We start from the raw sequence: 20,558 nt of genomic DNA, 5'->3' as shown, positions 1-20,558 counted from the left end.
AGAGAAGAAGAGCTGGTTCTTATACCCCACTATTCACTGCCCGAAGGAGTTTCAAAGTGGCTGACCATCTGGAGGACCCTCCTCTCCGGAAAACAAACACCCTGTGAGGTAAGTGGGGCGGAGAGATCTGAGAGAACTGCGACTGGCTCAGGGCCTCCCAGCCAGTGACATATGGAGGAGGAAGAATGGGGAATCAAACCCAGGTCTCCAGATTAGGGGCCTCTGCTCTTCACCACAACACCAAGCTGGAGTTACACCAACGGCTTGATATGTAAAAGAGAAATATGGGAATCCAGGCAATGGTCTAGAGCAGGGGTAGTCAACCTGTGGTCCTCCAGATGTTCATGGACTACAATTCCCATGAGCCCCTGCCAGCGTTTGCTGGCAGGGGCTCATGGGAGTTGCAGTCCATGAACAGGTTGACTACCCCTGGTCTAGAGTCAGGGTAAAACCTGGTCAGCCAAGCAAGATGGCGGCCCCATCAGGGACAAGGCCTGCAACATTGGGGAGGCTTCCCCAGGAGCAGTCTGCCTACTGCAGGTGACCTTCCTGCACTCTTCAAGAGTCACCTAAGATGTTCTAAGCCAGGGGCAGTCAACCTGTGGTCCTCCAGTTCTTCGTGGACTACAATTCCCAGCAAACGCTGGCAAGGGCTCATGGGAATTTTAGTCCATGGACATCTGGAGGACCACAGGTTGACTACCCCTGTTCTAAGCATTCTAGGAAGGATTGTGCTTGCCTGAATTTTCTGTGATTAGTCAATCAATCAATCCAAATCAAAAGAACCTTTCTCTTTGTTTTAACTGACTTTACTACCTTTACAAAAAACGACCCAATCAGAAAACTGACTGTCGTTTCAGTTCCACTGACAAATAAGGTTGTATTTTTCTGGGATGCGTATGTTGAGAGAATCACTCGCCTTTGAATCCTGAGCGTTAAAAGTTCTGCCTCTTGAAAACAGCCAGAAATGCCTATATATATATATATATATATATATATATATATATATATATATATATATATATATATATATATATATATATATATATATATATATATATATATATATATATATATATATATATATATATATATATATATATATATATATATATATATATATATATATATCAACTACCAAAATTGAATTCTGAAATAGTTTGCTCAGACATCTGCATTTGTGCATACAAATTAAAATTTTAAAAAATCATTTTACCCTTATTTTTATCACACCAAAATTTCACTTTACCCACTTCCAATTTCATGCCATTAGAATATTCCAATTTCCATTCTCCAAAACCATTCAGATTTTTTTGTGTGGATTCAAAGCCTTATTACAAGAAAACAGAAAGGGAACTCACCACCCTGCAGTATTTTCAGCATTCTTCCTGCAGTGACGTTTCATTTGGCTCTAAACCGTACAATATAGTTGTGAGGATAGACTAGCTCCCATTTCATTCTCCAATGTCCCATTTCATTCTCCAATGAAAATGCTAGGGAACAGCATTTAACCTAATCCTCACCCGTCTCCCAGCTGTAAGGAGCAGGACAGGGTTAGAAAGGGTCTCCCTTTGCTTCCTGTCACACTGTGTGTCTATATTGATCCTCTGATTTTATGTAACTCTGGAATGATTGTTTTTTTTAAGTAAATCCTTTCTTTCTTTCAACTGGCTAGTCTCAGTGTGGTTACTGGCCCTCTGCAATTGGTGAACTCACGGAGGTTTGAAGGGGAATCCCAATGGTCCCCAAACTTTTTATCACTGGGGACCGGTCAACGCTTGACAATTTTACTGATGCTCGGGGGGGGGGGTAGTCTTTTGCCAAGGGACATTGCCGCCACCTGAGCCCCTGCTCCACTTGCTTTCCTGCCAGCGCCCCTGACTTCCTGCCACCCGCTGGGGGGCACTGCCAGTAGCAGCTGCACAGTGCCACGTCGAGAGGGAGCCACAGCTATGGCAGCTGCCGGAGAGCACCAAAGGTGAGCCAGCAGCAGAGTGGCAGGGCAGCCCCCAAGGCAGCAGCCGGGGAGGAGGACGAGGAGGAGCTGCGGCCCGGTACCGACTGATCCACGGACCGGTACCAGTCCCCGGACCGGGGTTGGGGACCGCTGCCCTAAACCTTCCCTTAGTATAAGAAACACTGAAAGTAATATTATAATCCAAGCCTTGACTGTCAAAACCCTAACTAGAGCATCCAACTTAGGTTCACAATGTTTTTCGGAACACCCAGTGCCAAATTAATATCAAGGAAACCCTAGAAATGGTAACACACAGTACTCCTTGATCGCTCTGTCAAAAAAGTCTGAGAAAAAAACAAGTGTGACCATAAATTCTCAGAAATAAATAATCTGGGCATTCTATGAAGCTCTGCAGAAATCCAATGGATTTCAAAACGTCTCCGACATAAATCTATGGGTTGGCCATGCATTTTAAGACTATTAAATATTTGTGGAGATGCCAATCTTTTTTGCCTTTTCATTCCATTCCACTGCGAAGACTTCAAGGGTGTCTTCAGGGCTTCTTCAGTGGTCAAAGAGCATGGGTATTATTTTGCCTGGGCCAGGCCTCTCCAAGGACAGTTCTGTGAGAAGCTTCTGGCTCTTCCAGCTATTATGCTTTGCTTTCTGCGTGCCCCCATTGGTCCTGGAAGCATTTCAGCAGTTATCAACCAGAAGGGGGTCTTGAACGTACTAGCACAACAGAATGAGAGAATGAACTGCTTTTTGTGTACCTGGAAACCATAAGAAGGGGAGATGACAGTGTCTCTTGTGTGCAGAGAGACAGGATCCTAGAACCAGAGGGGTCAAATAAGTGCAAGTTCAACCAGTGTTTTTCAAAACAGTATTTTTGGCTGAACTCTTTGTAAGAGGAGCCCCTGAAAACCACAGTGCTGGCCTAAGGATCCCCACTCCTGGTTCCTAATGTGAAATGTCTATTAGGCAAAGGATCTTTATAGTTTCCAATGAATTTTTTGCCCTTGTGGTGGAAAGCTCTCCTTTTTGCCTAACTGCCAAGCTTCTTTTTGAGCTGAGAATAGATCAACCCGCAACTTGGGTGTGTAGGGATCTTCCGTCGTCAACTGACCCAAGACGTGGAAATACCTGCTAAACAGACGGCTTGCTTATGGAACCACAGCCTCAAAATAGGAACCGCCAAAATCTCTCATTAGTTCACAGAATTAAGGGATTAGCCATAAAAAAAAAAAAGTTTTCAGTCAAGAATAAAAAAGGCCCTGGATAATTAGGAGCTCTTGGTTTAGTACTGTTTCATCCTGGAATAAACAGTCATGGAAAGCAAAATGGGCCATTCTCTACGATATGCAAATATGACCAGAATTCACAATCTTGCTCCCCATCCCAGGTCCCCCCCCCCAGGAATTTCTTACATTACTTAAACATTTCTACCTATAATGCATTTTACAGACACTTATTAATTAAGCCCTTACATTTTTTAATGCTAAGAGTATGTTAGTGCTGGAGAACAATCACACAGTAATCCGGCTTTGTCCTTCCAACACAGTTTGTACCTGCCAACCGTGCCTCCAGAAAGTCATTCTGCTCCCATCGACTGCTCGCACAAGCCAGGGAAGGGAAGAGCAGCGTGTCAAAGCGGACAATAGGGCTAAACCTTCTTGCAGTCTTCTATGGGTAAAGTCAACCTTCTTTTAAAAAATTTAGCCAGACAGTTCAAAAAACGCTTTCTGAAAGACTCAACCCCACTTGAGTCCACGGTCATCAGAACTCAAAACAGCAAATCAATTGCAAGGACTTGGCCAGGACTTGATCTGGTACTACAGCAGGGCCGTCAAGCAGACTTGGTGGAACACCCCCCTGGACTCCCATTTTAGCACAAGGTGGAGACCCGCTCTATGGTTCTTCAGATTCATTGGAGAGACCAAAGAGGTGCTGGTGCTGGATGATGGAAAAGTCAAGCCAAAGACTACACATTCTCAGTCCAAGGAAGAAGCTTAGAGCCTCATCAGTCAGCAGGGTGCAAATGTTTATGTACTCTCTTTGCAGTTTTACAGCAAGATCAGAAAACTTCTCAGCCCAGGAGCAGGGGGGGAAAAAGAACTAAGGATGTAGAAAAACATGAGGTAGCCAGTGATTTACGAACAAAAATAAAAAATAATATCAAGCAAACAAAAAAAAAAGAGCCTAACAAAAATAAAAATTCAGAATCCAGATATTAACTCACCTAAATTACTGTTCATAGAGGGTTTGCCTATACAATCATAGCCACAAAATAATAACCTCCTGAATCACTTGAATGGCTCATTAGTTAATAGGGTCAAGGGATTAACCAGAAGCCAAAGTTTTCAGCACAGAAAGAAAGCCCCTGGACTATTCAGAACTCCCAATTAGGTTCTATTTCACCTTAGAATAAGGGACTGTGCAAACAATTAAGAGGTCATTATCTCTGGTATGCAAAAATGCAACTGAAATTCACTATGAACCCCAACTATGCTGCAACCCAAGAATTAATAAAGATGTCAGTCAGAGTATAGTGTGAGACTGTGCTGCTTCACACATGATGGCTTTCCAATATGGTACAGAGGATGTTCCTATGCGCTTATGCATGAAACAAATATCTGTTAAGTTGCACATACATTTCAAGACGTTTGTGACATTTTCTTTCCGTATTGTACATCTTTTTTCTCAGCAACCTGTTCTGAAACAGCGTCACGTGTGAAGCGGCCCCCACCTCCCCCCAAATCCCTGCCTGTGTAAACTACAGCTGCTGAGTCAGCAGAAGAGGCCTGACATCTTTGAACTTTTGTATCAAAGTACCGTATTTGCCGGCGTATAAGATGACCCCCCCAACATTTCCACTCAAAATATAGAGTTTGTTACATTACAGTACTATGGGCCACTATGGGCAGCTATGTCTATCCCAACTGAAGTGCACCCGGCATATAGGACGACCCCCCCACTTGGAGGCATGTTTTTCTGGGGGAAAATGTAGTCTTATACGCCAGCAAATACTGTAAGTTATTCAGCATGACGTAACCCAGTCCAAAAAGCACACCGAGAGAAGGCCTAAGTTCTTTGAACTTGAAACCTCATTTTAAATGGTGGCAGGGTGGTCCACGTACAAAAACTAAAAGCAAACCAAAAAAAGAATAATCAAGATTTAAAATCTATTTGTGAGTAATATATCTGAGATTCTCAAGCAAGCCTTAAAAACTGCAGAATCCATTACATAAACTTTAGATGCTTCTACTTCTAAAACTGCATTCCTGTGAAGTAAACTCTCGCTGAACTCAGTAGGACTTACTCCTGAGTAAACATGCATAGAAGCCGATTGTTAGTCACCTAATCAGGTAGATTTGAAAATGTCTTTCTTTGTACACAGGGCTCAACTAGTTAAGGCTAAGGGAGCATCCGTAAGGAACCAGTGAAGTTACGTTTATCACACAATAACACACCAGCAATTCTCTTGATTTGAAAGTGCATGTTAGGGAAAGGTTATAGGGCTTCCAACCTCTTGCAGAATGTTGTACCATGTTTAAAATCGAGTGCCTGATGGTTCAGTGTTACGCAGAAAAGGTTTCAGAGATAGTCCAGGAAAAAAAAATAACACGAGGGGTGTTGTTCACCTTGGGAAGAAATGACGGAATATAACGCTTGGTTTGTGCTCCTAAATCGCTGGAATGCGGGAGCGTGACCCCCCTTCCCCCCACTCCCCACTGGAAAATGTTGAAAAATGAGAATTCTCCATCCTGAACCCCCAAACCTACATATTGGAAAGGGCTTTCATCTGAAAGGTGTGATTTATTTGCCTGAAATTACTCATCTGCCAAAAGTTGGCAGCTTGATCAGGTCTTGAGCACCTAGCGGAGCCCAGCCGTATAAAAATCTATAGAAATAGCGTTGCCTGTCAGTTCCCATGAAAAAAGTAACACCGGTTTTCAGAGACAAACAACAGAACTACTCTGTGGTCCCTTCCTTCCCTCCTCAATAGGGGTGCCAAGTGAGGCTGGGTTAACAAAATAAGATTAACAAGAAAATAACAATAATAAAAAAAAACAGCAACAAAATGACAACAAAGATAACCAACGGTGGGTCGACGTCTGAGGAAAAGTGGGGTTGTTAAGTGCAGAATTTCTTCATGTGCAGCTGATTCTTCTACTTCAGAGTCCCCTTTGGAAGAGAAGGCCTAATGGAATGTGTGTTCCCCTCGGACAATGTGAGACGAGAACTCATAGCGGTCCTGACTCCGGTAGCCACAAATGTTGCACTCTAACGGGTCCCGGTAGCCATGACACCCCATGTGGATGGTGTACATGACGTGGTCGAGGAAAAGAACACGACAGTGCTCGCACTTGAAGGCCCGGATCTGTTCTCCCTCCCCGTTGAAGACCTTGTAGATATCCTTTAAAGAGCCCTTGGCAGTTTTAGGGACATCCGCAGCCTTGGAGTCCTCCTTCATGTACGCTGGGCTTTGCTTCCTTTTGGGATTTAAGGCAGGAGTTCCTTGGTAGGACTGGCGGTCTTCGTGGCTGCTCTCGGAGTCGCTGGAATCGAGGCAGCTGTTGCTGGGAGAGGCCTCTCTTTCCTGGGGCCGACTCTTTGGTCTGATGAGGGAGATGGGGCCGTCCATGTTGTTTTCGTTGCTGTCTGCCGTTTCTCGGCTCACCGGCCTTTCTATCCTGTTAGGGTTATAGACCGGCGCGTAAGCGGAAGTGATGACCGGCGCCACGTCGGCCACGGAGCTAGGCGGGTGCTGAATCAAGGGGTGGAGCGCCTCGGCGCCGAGGTAAGAGATGGCGTTGTTGATGGCTTGGTCCATCATGTGGGTTTGCATCAGCTCCGCGTCTCTCTCGTAGGGTAAGCCGGTCTCGTAATGGATGTCTGGGTAGCCGAATCTCATAAGCTTCTCGCCTACAGAAGGAGGACAGCAAGGAGACAAAAGAAATAGGTGTCACTCTCAGGGCAAGGAGGGAAAAGAATACTGGTGCTCTACGCGTCTCCTTGGTGGAAAAAGTGAGCAGCTCAGATCAGGGCAGTTCTTACCGAGGCAGGAAAAGAACAGACGCAAATATTCCAGAATAGGCCGGGGACCCGGTCAGTTTACTGCCCTAGAAAGAGCTCTATCTCTCTTTCTGTGTAGAAGGCAGTCTGATGAAAAGTTTGCAAGAGGAAGAAGCACGTCTTCTAGACAGGTTGTGTGGTGCAATAATCACCTTCAAGGCCATACGTGGTTTGGGCCCGGTGTATTTGAGAGACCATCTCCCGGCCTATACCCCCCAAAGAACCTTACACTCCACCACCTCCAACTGGCTGCGGATCCCGAGCCCCAGAGAAGCACGTTGGACCTCAACAAGGACCATAGCCTTCTCGGTTCTGGCCCCCACCTGGTGGAACGAGCTCCCTGAGGAGATCAGAGCCCTGCCCGAACTTCCACAATTCCACAGGGCCTGCAAAAGGGAGCTCCTCCACCAGGCATTCGCTTGAGGTTGACTGACTCGGAACATCTGCTAGTCCCCCCCCCCCCCCGCCCCTCTCAGATGCCCCTTCCGTGACTAAACAATTTGATCTCCCCAGGGGTAGATCAGTGCTGTTATTCATGTTGGGTTGTGACTGTTACCTGATATGTTGTTATGTTCTTTGACACTTGTGCAATGTTATAGATTGTGGTAAAGTTCTATGTAAATTTGTTCAATGTTCCATGTAAACTGCCCAGAGCCGTAGGGAAGGGCGGTATAAAAATCCAAATAAATAAATAAAATGTGATACCCTATAACTTTTAATGCTGGATTTGTAACTTCACAGTCCATAAACCAAAACCATGGTTCTGAAACATGCTCCCAACACAGTCAGGGAGATGCCCTTCAGTAGGAGGCTATTTATGCAATTTCTCTACCATTCCATGTGTTGTGTGAGCACTGATGCTGTGGTTTGGTCCTTTCTGGCCGTGCCAGTCTTCCATACCCTAATGCATGGGCTTCAGTCCTTCTGAGAAAGACGGACATTGTGTAAATTAAAAACCCAAATCATTTTGTAAAAACCTTGGTAAAAAGGCATGTGTATTTTCAAACTGGTAGATATGCCAGAGTTAGAAATATAAAGGTGTTTAAGTAAGTTAAGCTTGGTTAGCGGTAGTCCTAGTTAGCTAGGGGATCCCAAGCCATAGGTGTTTATTATGTGTGCAAAGGTGCAGGGTTTGAGAGATATCACATGGTTATTTCAGAAAACGGAAGAAGCAAGATCAGTAAGGATAGCACATCAACCTGATCCAGGGGGAGGCAGTTTTCTCAGCCTACACGCTAAAGTCCCCGTGGCATCCATCTGTCAAGATACTGGTGGGCCAGTAAGCTAGTGGAGGGTGAGGGGTGGACTTCTCTAGACACTTCCTGGCAGGAAGCAAAGCCTCAGGGACTCACCCGGGTCCCCTCGGTGGAGAACCAGCCTGACATACATAACAAAATGGCCTGGCTTGCCACGGCTGACACAGGGGCAAGGCACTACCCAACCCTGCCTTCTTCCCTTCCAATAAACAGAAAGAAATTCCAAGCTGGCGAGCAGAGATGACCCGTCAACTGAAGATTAATAAACAGAAAGAAATATACTTTAATTTTGTTACAGTTTACTGAGGAAGTAAAATACAAAAACGAGGTTTTATACCTAGGAACTCGTTCTGAATAAAGCTTTTTGACATCGCCAGCTTGGAATTTGCTTCTTCCCTTCCAAGGCTGGCATCAGCATCCTATGAGGTGGGGCAGCTGCCAGGGCCCAGGGCTTTGGGGGAGGCACTACTTTCAACCCCTCCCCACCGACCCTCTTGCCAACACACCACCACTAATGGTCCCAGATGCATGCACAATGGATGGTGGGATGGCTCATAAGCAGGCAAGATGGGAGGTATGCAAGGGGGTGAGAAGGAAGGGGGGCACAAGCGGGGCTCCTGGTGTAGGCAGAGGAGGGGAAGGCAGTCCTGTGAAGGGCCCTCCAAACCTGGAGCAGGCCCTGTTCCCATTGAACGCAAGTGGAAGTTATTCACAGCAGCAAACGTGCCTCTCTATTGGTTTCCAGGCAAAGTTACCTGTATCTACAGGCAGCAAGGGACAAAGGGAAAGCTGGAGGGTGGAGGAACAGAGGACAAAGATATATTGAAAGGACAGTGGGGTGGGCAGGGCTATGGGAAAACTCTGAAAGCAGCGACAAAGAGTTGGGGTCAACTCAGGAGAGAGAAGAAACCAGTGCGGGGTTGGAAGGAGGGGACACCTCCTCATCTTCAGAAAGCAGATTTGGACAGAAAGATAGTGGGACATGAATTTTGCTGAGAACTTGGCAAAGAAGAGTTTAGAACATCATCCTTGTAGAATATTTGAGACTCCGATATCTAAGAGAGGAATATCTATTTCATAAACTTATAGATAAGGACACCAAACGAGTCGGAACACCTATATTGTTAAACCGGTGGCTATTTTAAGGCTAGGGGCAGAAGAAACACACAGGCAGACACATCAAATTAATGAAGAGGGTTAACATCGGTGTCATGAATCATAGGATCACAGAGTCGGAAGGGACCTCCAGGGTCATCTAGTCCAACTCCCTGCAAAATGTAGGGAATTTACAACTACCTGCCCACCCACACTGACCCCAATTCCAAGTCCAGACGATGCCCCCCCCCCTCCAAAAATAACACCAGAATCCCTGGTCAGCCTGGTCTGAAGAAAATTTGCCTTCTGACCCCGAAGTGGCAACCAGCATTTCCCTTGGCATGCAAGAAAGGGCCACAAGAGGCAACCTCAGACACAATCCCTTCTGCCCATCCACTTTACAACCTGCCTAAGTTCACAGAGTCTGCATTTCTGTCAGATGACTATCTCCAAAGAAGGAGAACCCACCACCTCCCAAGGAAGCCTGTTCCCCTAAAGAGCTGCTCTAACTGTCAGCAACTTCTTCTGCATGGTTATGGTCTGACCCCCTGGGGCATTAGAAAACAACTTTTCTCCTATAAGCCAGCCCCTCAAGTATTTGAAGACGGTTATCATATTGCCTCTTAGTCACCTTTTCTCCAGGCTAAACAGACCAAGCTCCCTTAACCTTTCCTCATCCATCTACAAACCCCTCAACATTTTCGTTATCCTCCTCTAGACAAACAAAACCTCCTTTGTTCCGGAAAGCGCCCAATGAACACCATGATTTGCCTAGTCTGGTTCAACTTCCCCTCACCTTGGGAGCGGGCCGCTTTCCCTCTTTCTTTTCAAAATTTCAACCCCGATATCGCAATGGGCTCAGCTCACAGGCGGTGAGTCCCAGCTCCTCCCAGCACCCCTTATCGGCTTTATTAACGCTTACAGATATCCCGCCCCTTACCTGAATCTTGGGGTGGCTAACATCATTAAAATAAAATACAATACAACGAGAAAACAATATAAATGTCACGAAAATAGTAAGCATCCCGCAAGAGTGGCACTGGCCCTATAGGCCCTGAGTGTGAGTACACCCACGTTGACCTGAGGAGCAGTTAGCGATGCTACGATGGGAAGTGGGGTGTGCCGTGCTTGGACTGGCCTCAACCAATGGCTGCGGAACTGCCAACAGGGCCCTGATCTTACTTGAGAGCTTGTTCCACCAAGCTGGGACCGAGGCCGAAAAGACCCTGGCCCTGGCGGTGGCCAGACACACGTCTTTGAGGCCGGGGTTCACCGGCCTGTTGGTGTTGGCTGAGCATAAAGCCCTTTGGGGGGTATGCACAGATAGGCGGTCCCTAAGATACGGTAGGCCCAAACACTCTGAGTTTCCTTAGGGGTCCTCCACCCAACCCTAGCCTGCTTAGCTTGTGAGAGCCGCTAAGACTGGATAGTCTAGGCCAGGGGTAGTCAGCCTGTGGTCCTCCAGATGTTCATGGACTACAATTCCCATGAGCCCCCTGCCAGTGTTTGCTGGCAGGGGCTTATGGGAATTGTAGTCCATGGGCATCTGAAGGGCCACAGGTTGACTACCCCTGGTCTAGGCCACTCAGAACAGGGCATTTCAGATTAGGAGGCATCTTCTGCCTTCACATCTACAGCACTGACACGAGTGCCCAGAATATGCCTGTAATTACGCCAATATACAGCATGCCATCTACACCTGTCCCACGTACCTGTGCTCTACATAGAATAGACTGACAATATTTTGTATCCTGGAACAGGCTCTTAATGAAGTCCATCAGGACTTCAGCAATGTTCTTCCTACGATGGGTTTGATCCTGGGCCAACCTAGCATCATGTCTACTTTGTGGACAATACTATCCAACCATACAGAACCATGCAGTCATGGGGTTGGAAGGGGTCATGCAGGCCATCTCGACCAGCCCCCTGCACAATGCTGCTTTTCCAGCAGCACGCTGGGAAGGACACTTGTTGGATGGCAAAGGCTTTGCCCCGCAGAGACACGTGCAGGCTTCTGTCCTCCACCCTGGGAAAGCTTTTAGGTATAGCAACCAAAACAAATGGAGGCGCCACAGATTCTGAGAGCAGGAAGCAACCTTATGCCACTGGAAAAGGACAGGGGCAGTAGGGTCCAAGTACCATTCTGCCACCTAGCAAGTCCAGAGAAATCCTCTTAAATATGGACTGCCTCTGACAATGCAATACTATCAGATCCCTGCTTTTAACCTGAACACAAAGCTGCCTGATACCGAAGCACAAACTCACTCTGATGTCAGCTACTCAGACTGCATGTGTTTGGTATTGCTGGCATTTATTTATTTTACTTTTATTTATTTATTTATTTTCTGTTCTTCTCCCCACTTTGGGCTCAAAGTGGTTTTTGTGCATGTCATTCTCCCCTCCCCCGTTTCCCCACAACAACCCTGCGAGGTAGGTCAGAGTTGAAATTTATGACAGGCATAAGATCTTCCTGTGAACTTCAATGGAAGAAGTGGGGATTTTAACCCGGGCTGCCCAGCTTGGCGTAGTGGTGTAGTGGTTAAGAGCACGGACTTCTAATCTGCCGAGCCAGGTTTGATTCCCTGCTCTTCCTCCATGTGTAGTCAGCTGGGCCTTGGGCTCGCCACGGCACTGATCAAGCTGTTCTGACCGAGCAGGAATATCAAGGCTCCCTCAGCCCCACCTCCCTCACAGGGTGTCTGTTGTGGGGAGAGGAAAGGGAAGGAGACTGTAAGCCGCTCTGAGACTCCTTCGGGTAGAGAAAAGCGGCATATAAGAACCAACTCTTCCTCTATTCTGCATCTACTAAACCCCAATGGCCCTCTGTTAGCAGGTCTTGCCCTCCTGCCTAGTCCCTTTCTCAACTGGAGATGCTGGGGATTGAATCTGGGACCTTTTGGATGCCAAGCAGAGGCTCCCCATGGAGCCAGAGCCCCTCCCAGATTTGCAGACAACCAGAGAGATGTCTTAAGCTTGCCAGCTTCCTAAGGCCTGTGACCCTGAGAGCAGGAGCTGGACTCTGCCCAAGACACCGTGCTGTGCAGCACGCAACTGGCCCACCCCACCTCCCGGCTGGGTGCCCAGTTCAGGGGATGCCAAGAGCAAATGGGCTTTCTGGTTTGAGCAGCATCTCCCCTTTGGGCCATTAAGAACAACAGAAGGGCTTGTCTGACGCTTACCCCCAAACTTCTGTGGGGCGGAGCTTTTGCGCTTTCCCAGGTTGCTTGTCACCTTCTCTAGAACAGCCGGTCTTTCAAAAGGCACCAGAGAGACATGGCTGTCCATCCCAGGTTCTTGTTCCTGACAATCTTCCACAGTGGGCACTACATGAAACCAAAAATCCAAATCAGAGAGGTCTACCTACACTTCCAAGAGAAATTCAATCAGTCAACAAAATGGTCACTTTTCTTTTTTCTTTTTGAAGTCTGGACGCACACAGTCAGGGATCCTGTGGAGTGCTGGAAGCTGTGGGGGGGACATGCATTGGCTCATGAAGGGGCCTGTTAGGGGCTGGGGCTTTCTCCTTCCCGTCCTTCAATCCCAACCCCACTGCCTTGTGGTGTTTTACTAGGAATCTCTGCCGTTCAGGCTCAGGGGTTGTTACCACATTTTATAATTTGCTGGCTGGCTAGCTTTACCAGGCCATTAGATGCAAATGTTATCATTCAGAGTTTGTTTTTTTTGCTGAATTTCGGAACTGGTTTGTTTTACTGACTTACCCTCACAACAGCCCTGTAAGGAAGGTGAGAGTGTGGGACTGGGTCCACGATGGCCCAGCCGACTTCCACGGCAGAGTAGGGATCTGAACCCGGGTCTCTTCAATCACACACACACACACATGCACACCCCGCTGCCTGACTGGTGCGCAGAGAGAAAGACAGACTGCAAACAAAATTAAGCGCATCAAAAGGCACTGCTAAGTTTGGGAAGTGGAGGACGTTCTTCCACTTTTGTCCGGTATCCGCCTGGATCTGGGGAGGGACTCAGGCTCCCTGGAGCTGCAGTGGGGTCTGGGTAAGACACCCCCAACACAGAGGAGATGATACGGGCACAGGACGGAGTGAATCACGGAGCGGGCAAAACAGCTGCACAATTTCCAGAAAATACTTTCCAAGTTTGTGAACTGAGCTCATGGTTCAGACAAAGAGGTGATGCTTGAAGGTGCACATTCCAATGACGTGCAGCGGCATAATAATAATATTTGATTTTTATACCCCACCCTTCCCATGTCAGCTCAAGGAAGGTAACATCAAAGTTAAACAATCAATACAAAAAACCAGATTACATTTATATAACAAAACATTAATCAGCTATAGGTTTAAATTAAGCTTCAAAACTATTTTTAACAACTGTCTCCTCTTCCCAATTTAGAGATTACTGGGGGGGGGGGGTGTAGTGCAGGTTGGGTGGATTTTGTTGGCTGGATGGGGTCTCAGGCAGGGAGGCCAGCATGTGCTTGGCATAGTTTCCTGGCCTCAGCCTGGCGGAAGAGATCTGGTTAAAGCCCCGGAGGGTCCTGATTAGGCTTGCGCACCAGGGCCCCGATCCGGACCAATTCAGCTTCGGTGTCCATTAAAGTCCCAGGCACCATTGACTTTAATCGCAATTCTGGCGTTCCTGCCTTTCCCGGGGCCGGGAGGGGGGGGGGTCCAGTTACAGCCTCCAAACTTTCAGGTCAGCTCTGGGAGGCTCTTCCCTGACCTACCTCCAAATTTCACAACTATTGGACCACGGGGTCCACATCCAATGGTTCCAAAATAGGTTGCCCTCATCTCTCCATTATATCCAATGTAGAGTCCATCCCATTGGACAGAATGGAGTGTATAAAATAAAAGCAGCAGCTTTCCCAGGGTGGCTTCCTTGGATAAAAGGTAGCTCAGGGGATGCAGGTGCCCCTGTAAGGATCAGTGAAGTTCCTCAGGCAAGGGGCACTCAAGATGCCCAGGTCCAGGCAGGCCCAGCCACTGTACTGTAGTGGTTATGGAGTTAGACCAAGATCTGGGGAACTGCAGGTTCAATTCCCCTCTCATCAATGAGTGGTCCAATCACCTACTCTCAGCCTGACTCATCTTACAGGGTCATTGTAGGGATAAAACAATGGAGAGGGGAATGATCTAAGCTGCTTCGGGTCCCCATTAGGGGAAAAAGGCAGAGCATACATGAAGTTCAAAAATATACATACATCCTGGCACCCTTCCCTTTCGAGTATCCCAAGCACAGCCTACCTCTCAGTTTAAGAACAGCTGCAATAAGTGTAAGATATACAGTCGGGGGGTTTAAGAGGAAACTCTGCCTGGCTTCTGTGCTTCTCAAACTGCCCTGAACACAACCTTATGTGCCTCTGCCATCTCTAATGCAAGCCATGATGATGCTTTGGTAGCCTTTGTTCTCGAAGGTGCAAGCTCACGCAAGGGTCGAACTGGGAGCACAAGGACTGCGGAAAACCAGAATACCAGAAACAGATGATAAGGCAGAATCCCTTTTCTTTCAGCTTTGGTCTTTGGGTGTAGGCGAACAAGCATTCAATTGGATAACCCCTTTTAGCTTGACAGCAGTATCTTGGAGAGATGTATCTCCATCCGGAAACAGTCCTGATCATCCAGATATCTCAGGACACATTAGCCTGATTAGGTTTCTCCATGGCACTAGTTATGGTAGCTAAATGGATTCTGATTGGTGGAGGGAGCATGAACTGGGAGGGCTGTTGCTTTCCAGTCCTGTTTGGGGATTGCTGGAGGTATTCCAGAAGACGGTTGTGGGAAAGGAACATGACCCTGTGGACTAGATAGCCCTGATCTAATAGGACACCTCGAGTTCTTGAGGTCACAATTAGTGTCCCAGGAAATGCAGCGGGCATCAGACATAACTTACGCCGTACCTAACCAGGATGTTCTGTTCCTTTAGGCCTTCCAAATGCAGCCCAGGGGGTATAGCTGGTGGCCCATCTGGGGTGTGAAAGCCAGATTGCCGATTCAGGAAGTAGATTAGCCATCAGGAAGAGGGGGGGGGTCATGTTGCTTTAAACGGCCATTTCCCCCTTAACTGGGACACAAGGCTGGCAGCTCAGACACCAGAAGAAGGAGGAGAAGAGTTGGTTCTTATATGCCGCTTTTCTCTCCCCAAAGGAGTCTCAAAGGGGCTTATAATCCCCTTCCCTTTCCTCTCCCCACTACAGACACGCTGTGAGGTGGGTGAGGCTGAGAGAGCCCTGATATTACTGAAGAAGAGTTGGTTCTTATATGCCACTTTTCTCTCCCCAAAGGAGGCTCAAAGTGGCTAACAGTCTCCTTCCTCTCCCCACAAGAGACCCCCTGTGAGGGAGGTGGGGCTGAGAGAGCCCTGATATTACTGAAGAAGAAGAAGAGTTGGTTCTTATATGCTGTTGTTCTCTCCCCAAAGGAGTCTCAAAGTGGCCTACAGTTGCCTTCCCATTCCTCTCCCCACAACAGACACTCTGCGAGGAAGGTGAGGCTGAGAGAGCCCTGATATTACTGAAGAAGAAGAGTTGGTTCTTATATGCTGCTTTTCTCTACCCGAAGGAGTCTCAAAGCGGCTTACATTCGCCTTCCCTTTCCTCTCCCCACAACAGACACCCCGTGAGGTGGGTGAGGCTGAGAGAGCCCTGATATCACTGCTTGGTCAGAACAGCTTTCTCAGTGATGTGGTGAGCCCAAGGTCACCCTGCTGGCTGCATGTGGAGGAGGAGCGGGGAATCAAACCCGGCTTGCCATATTAGAAGTCCGCACTCCTAACCATGACACCAAGCTGGCTCTCAGGAATTGTCCACTCTCAAGTGACACGAGGCCTTCAGAGCAGCTGCAGACAGTCTTTTGCAGGGTCAGTGCTTTGTCGAGGTGCCTAGCACAGAGCTTGAGAGATGCAACAGGCTTGGGAAAGCGTCCGGGATTTGTCCCCATCCAACCACTCAGCCTCCAGTGCGCAACCACCGAGGGCCCCGCGAGACGTTATGCCGGAAATATGCAAATAATCCCATGGTGGAAGTTCTGCTAGGGGAAAGGACAGCGACTGGAGGTGGGCGGCTCTCAGCCCTTGGCCCGCTGGGCCTTTTCTGGCTCAGAACTGCTTCCCCTCCCTGGCTGTTCTTTGTGAAACCACAAGAGGAAAAACAGCGTGTGTGTTGGGGGGGGGAGCGCTCAGCGGAAGCAGAAGCAGAAGGAGAGCCTTCCGTCAATCCAGAAGACTCTTGTGGCTGCTTTCCATGAGGGCCCCAGACACAGCACCCTGTCCCGTGAGATCTCCTGGGGATCTGCCAGCCTTTTGCCCAGACTGGCTTGGGAACTGTTTGGCCGCAGCTTACAGCAAGACAAGTCTCAAACGTCGGGTGCTCCGTAGCCTCACCGTGTCTTTCCACCGTTCATAGTAAAGTGGCAGTCTGTACATCTCCATCCAAGGATGCCCTGGGGCAAATTGGACGGCGGCAGCATGATTATAGTCGTCAATCAAAAACTTGGCATGTCAACGGGCTCGAAGAAAGTGCTGCAAAATGTTGGGCTAATCTGAAGGGCCTGGAAGACTTTGCCTGAGTTTGGGTTCTTTGAGAAAAGTCAGGATGGCTTACCTACAACATTGGCCTGCCTTTGTTATTTTGGGGGGGGGGGGTGGAATGTCTCGACCATGAGCTCGAGCATCCTAGATCTTAAGGTGTCCAAAGAACTCCTGTTTTCTCTGCTGCTTGGAGCCTCTCACATGACAAAGCACCTCTCTGGTTTCCCCTCAGTCCCTCTTTGAAAACCCACCTCATCCCGGAAGAAGAAGAAGAAGAAGAAGAAGAAGAAGAAGAAGAAGAAGAAGAAGAAGAAGAAGAAGAAGAAGAAGAAGAAGAAGAAGAAGAAGAAGAAGAAAAGTTGGTTCTTATATGCCGCTTTTCCCTACCTGAAGGAGGCTCAAAGCAGCCTTCCCTTTCCTCTCCCCACATCCTGTGGGGTGGGTGAGGCTGAGAGAGTCCTGATATTCCTGCTTGGTCAGAACAGTTATCAGTGCTGTGTTGAGCCCAAGGTCACCCAGCTGGCTGCATGTGGGGGAGTGCAGAATCGAACCCGGCATGCCAGATTAGAAGTCCGCACTCCTAACCACGACACCAAACTTGGTCCTCCTCTCCTCCAGAAACTCAGCCTCTGGGCAGGCGCCGCTTATTTTACCTCAGGCCTCCCTCTTGTACCACTCTCCTTGTTGCCTGAGAAGTGACGTTCAGCTTCTCCAGGCAAGAGATGGCCTTCTGGTTGCTCTCAGTGCTCTTCTACTGGTTGCTCTCAGTGTCAGGACAGCAACAGCATCACCCCTTATTTAAATCATTTTTAATTGTGGAGTGCTGGGGGTGGGGATGATGGGAATCAGCCAAGTGCGATGCTTAGTGAAGTCCTCGAATTCCTAGAATGGGACACAACCCTGTGGCATCTGAGGTTCCTATCAGTCCACTTATGGCAAGAGACCTCCAGGCAATTCCAGTGATTGCGCACTGATGCTCAACTTGATCTTAGGTAGAAATCGGAGCCCAAGGGAGGGGGGGGGCTCTCCTGGTGAGGAAAAGGAAAAGTTCTGGGGAGCTCTAGGAATCATCAGAAACTCTATGGTCAGGACTTCCTGTAAGTAGTTTAGAGGCCTTTATTTTTCTTTAATCTTTCTTCCAGGATTCTGACCCCCTCCCCAACCCCTGGTTGCCAGGCACTGCATGGCAGCCCTAGCAACATCACTTCCAGCATCCACGTGGAAGTGACATCATGGCAATAAGTGCCCCTGCCCCTTTTCCGTGAGAGCTGCGGCATTCAGCAGACGCAAGAGACCGGAGGGCTAGAGGACTGCCTGCCATACTGGGCAACCTTCCCTCTTGGTGCTGAATATCGAGCTTCCGTCTTCTGGAAGGAGGAAGGAACTGAGGGTTGAAACAAAGGACCCAAAAGAAAGGTTGCAGCTCAAGTTCGCGGAGCTCCACCCCATGGGAGGAGTCATCTGTTAAAGAATTATCCACGGCTGTGGTCCATGCTGCCTGACAAAATGCGAGCCGGCACCTGACCCTAGCCAGCCTTCAGGATTCAACAAAATGCAGACAGGACAAGGAGCGCAAAGAGACAAAGAATGTTGAGGCTGAGAGGGGCTCCTGCATCCTGGGAGACTCCGGACTTCTGTGGCCCCCCAGGGATTCCCCTAGCCTGATGGGAAGACGCTCATGTTGGAACCAGCATATTACGGCTACTGGAGTGTTGGCCTAGGCCCTGGGAAATTCAATCTTGAATCCCCCATCTGCCCTAGAAGCTTACTGAGTGACCTCAGGCCAGTTGTCCTCGCAGGAGCGGTGGGTCCCCCAGTTTTACTGGCATTGGCTTCTGATTCAGGTCAGGTACTGGGCTACTAGTTCAGTCCGGCTGGGCAAGGGAAGCCATGGAAGACAAGGAAGCACCCGAGAGGCTCACCTGGGCCCACTGGCCATCCTCAGAGATGCTGATATTGAGATTACAGTTTCCTTGGCACGTTCATTAGTATTCTGCAACATCAGACTGGTGAGTAATGACACTGGATTCCTACCAGGACTGGTGGAAGAAGACAACTGAATAAGACCTGCTAGTTCCCTCAGCCCAGAGGCTTGATTCATTTCATTCCTTTCCACCCCACCTTCCTCCTCAACTCCAAAGCAGCAGCCTGCATTTTATCCTCACAAAAACCTTGTGCAGTGCGTTCCTTCATGCTGCATTCTAATCAAGGATCTTTAATATTTTATGCTTGTTTCATTGTTTTTACTTTGTAAACCCTCTGGGCAGGTGGCATAAAAGTTCCCTACAGAAGCAAAACTTCCGTGCGGAGGGCTTCCGTGCGGAGCTTGCCTGGGCCAGCTCAGGATTTCCTGGCCTCTGTTGTCTCTCCCGAACGACCCAGGGCCAATGCCTGAGACAAAAGAGACAAGATCTCGGACATTTTGTGCACTGAGCCTTTCGGGGGAAGGCCAACTTTGGTGCGCTGGAGGCTCAACTGGGGCAGGTGAGTGGGCCACCAGTCTTCCTTTGTGCAAGTGAGCAGCTGGACCCAAATGGGTTGCCTCTGGAGAGTTATCGATCCTCCGGGGCTCTGGAATGCTGTGGAGCCGGAATGGGGAAGACTGGAATGTGAACCTTCTGCCAGGGCTGTTCCTCCGACCCCGTTGTCCTCTCCTGCCCTTGGGGCAGAATACGAGGCCTGGGTTTTTTATACAGCAGGGTAACTTAAAGAGGCCCACGGTTGGGGGTGGGAAGGGTGCCTAGAATGGCAACACCATGAAACTCAGAGTGAAATCTCATGGCACCTGCTGCACAGCTCTCTGGAAGGCCTAGGAGCAGTGGCGGCAGGCAGCAGCAATGAAAACACAATTCTCAACCACCCTTGTGGTTCATGGCTGGCTCAGTTGTCCAAAGTATCCCATCTTGTTCTCTCGCTGAAGGGACACTGGAAGACTAACAGAGTCCCCTGAGGAAAAAGCCCACTGGTGAAACGTGGAGGGAACTTGAGCTGAAGGATAACATACAGGTGTTTTTACTTCACTCACACTATTGGCCCGGGACTTATTTTCTCCCTCATTCCAAGCACTTCAGCAGTTGCCAATGCCTCGGTTGGAGTCTTCAAACTGTCAGGAAATGATGATAAGCTGCGATGCAAGTCTCTCATGGATGGTCCTGACTGGATGCTGGCTGTCACACAGGTGAGGCACGAGAAGCCCTGCGGACTGGTTGTTTCAGCCCCGTTACTGTAATGGATGTTGTCAGGACCTTGGGACTGGTGAAGACCATCACTTGTCCTCTTGGTTCCTCTCCATTCTGAACATCGAAATATTGTGTAGCCTGCAGTAATGAGACTGTGGCATTCACCACAATTCATCACTGACTGCGGGTGCCTTTCATCAGTTATCTCTCCATCACTAGAGAAGAAGGATGTGGCCAGTGAACTGCCCTGGTTGGGAAATGGAGCTAGGAGTGTGGGGGCAGAACAGTGTGAAGCCTTTCAAGATGACTTCTCTGCTCTTGACCCCTTTCGGTTTGGCTCCTGGGCAGGCCATAGGGGTGGAGACAGTGTCAGTGGCTTGGGCTGTCCATGTCTCTTTGATTGTAGGCAAAAACTAAGCCCCTTTGTTGTTCTTGCCGGATTTATCAGCAGCTGTCGATGCTGTGGCGCAGGCCACCTGGTTGAGGCTA

General features: G+C 48.5%; 1 protein-coding gene across 4 annotated transcripts in view; it reads right to left on the bottom strand.

Moving 5' to 3' along the window:
- Nucleotides 1-1,127: 1,127 nt before the first annotated feature.
- Nucleotides 1,128-20,558, bottom strand: part of IKZF2 (IKAROS family zinc finger 2) — a 101,264-nt gene continuing 81,833 nt past the window's right edge. For 3 of the 4 annotated variants that reach the window (XM_077319324.1, XM_077319321.1, XM_077319322.1), the window contains exons 7-8: nt 12,564-12,707; nt 1,128-6,883 (exon numbers count right to left, since the gene is read on the bottom strand). In XM_077319324.1, the coding sequence (XP_077175439.1) occupies nt 6,159-6,883; nt 12,564-12,707 (869 nt within the window). In that variant the 3' untranslated portion in view covers nt 1,128-6,158. The remainder of the gene's footprint in view (nt 6,884-12,563; nt 12,708-20,558) is intronic. The other variant, XM_077319323.1, reaches the window with a different exon arrangement.

The sequence above is a fragment of the Paroedura picta genome, chromosome 2, assembly GCF_049243985.1.
Source record: "Paroedura picta isolate Pp20150507F chromosome 2, Ppicta_v3.0, whole genome shotgun sequence".
Classification (NCBI taxonomy): domain Eukaryota; kingdom Metazoa; phylum Chordata; class Lepidosauria; order Squamata; family Gekkonidae; genus Paroedura; species Paroedura picta.
The sequence above is the reverse complement of the archived record's forward strand: the minus strand, read 5'-3'. Positions and strand labels throughout refer to the sequence as shown.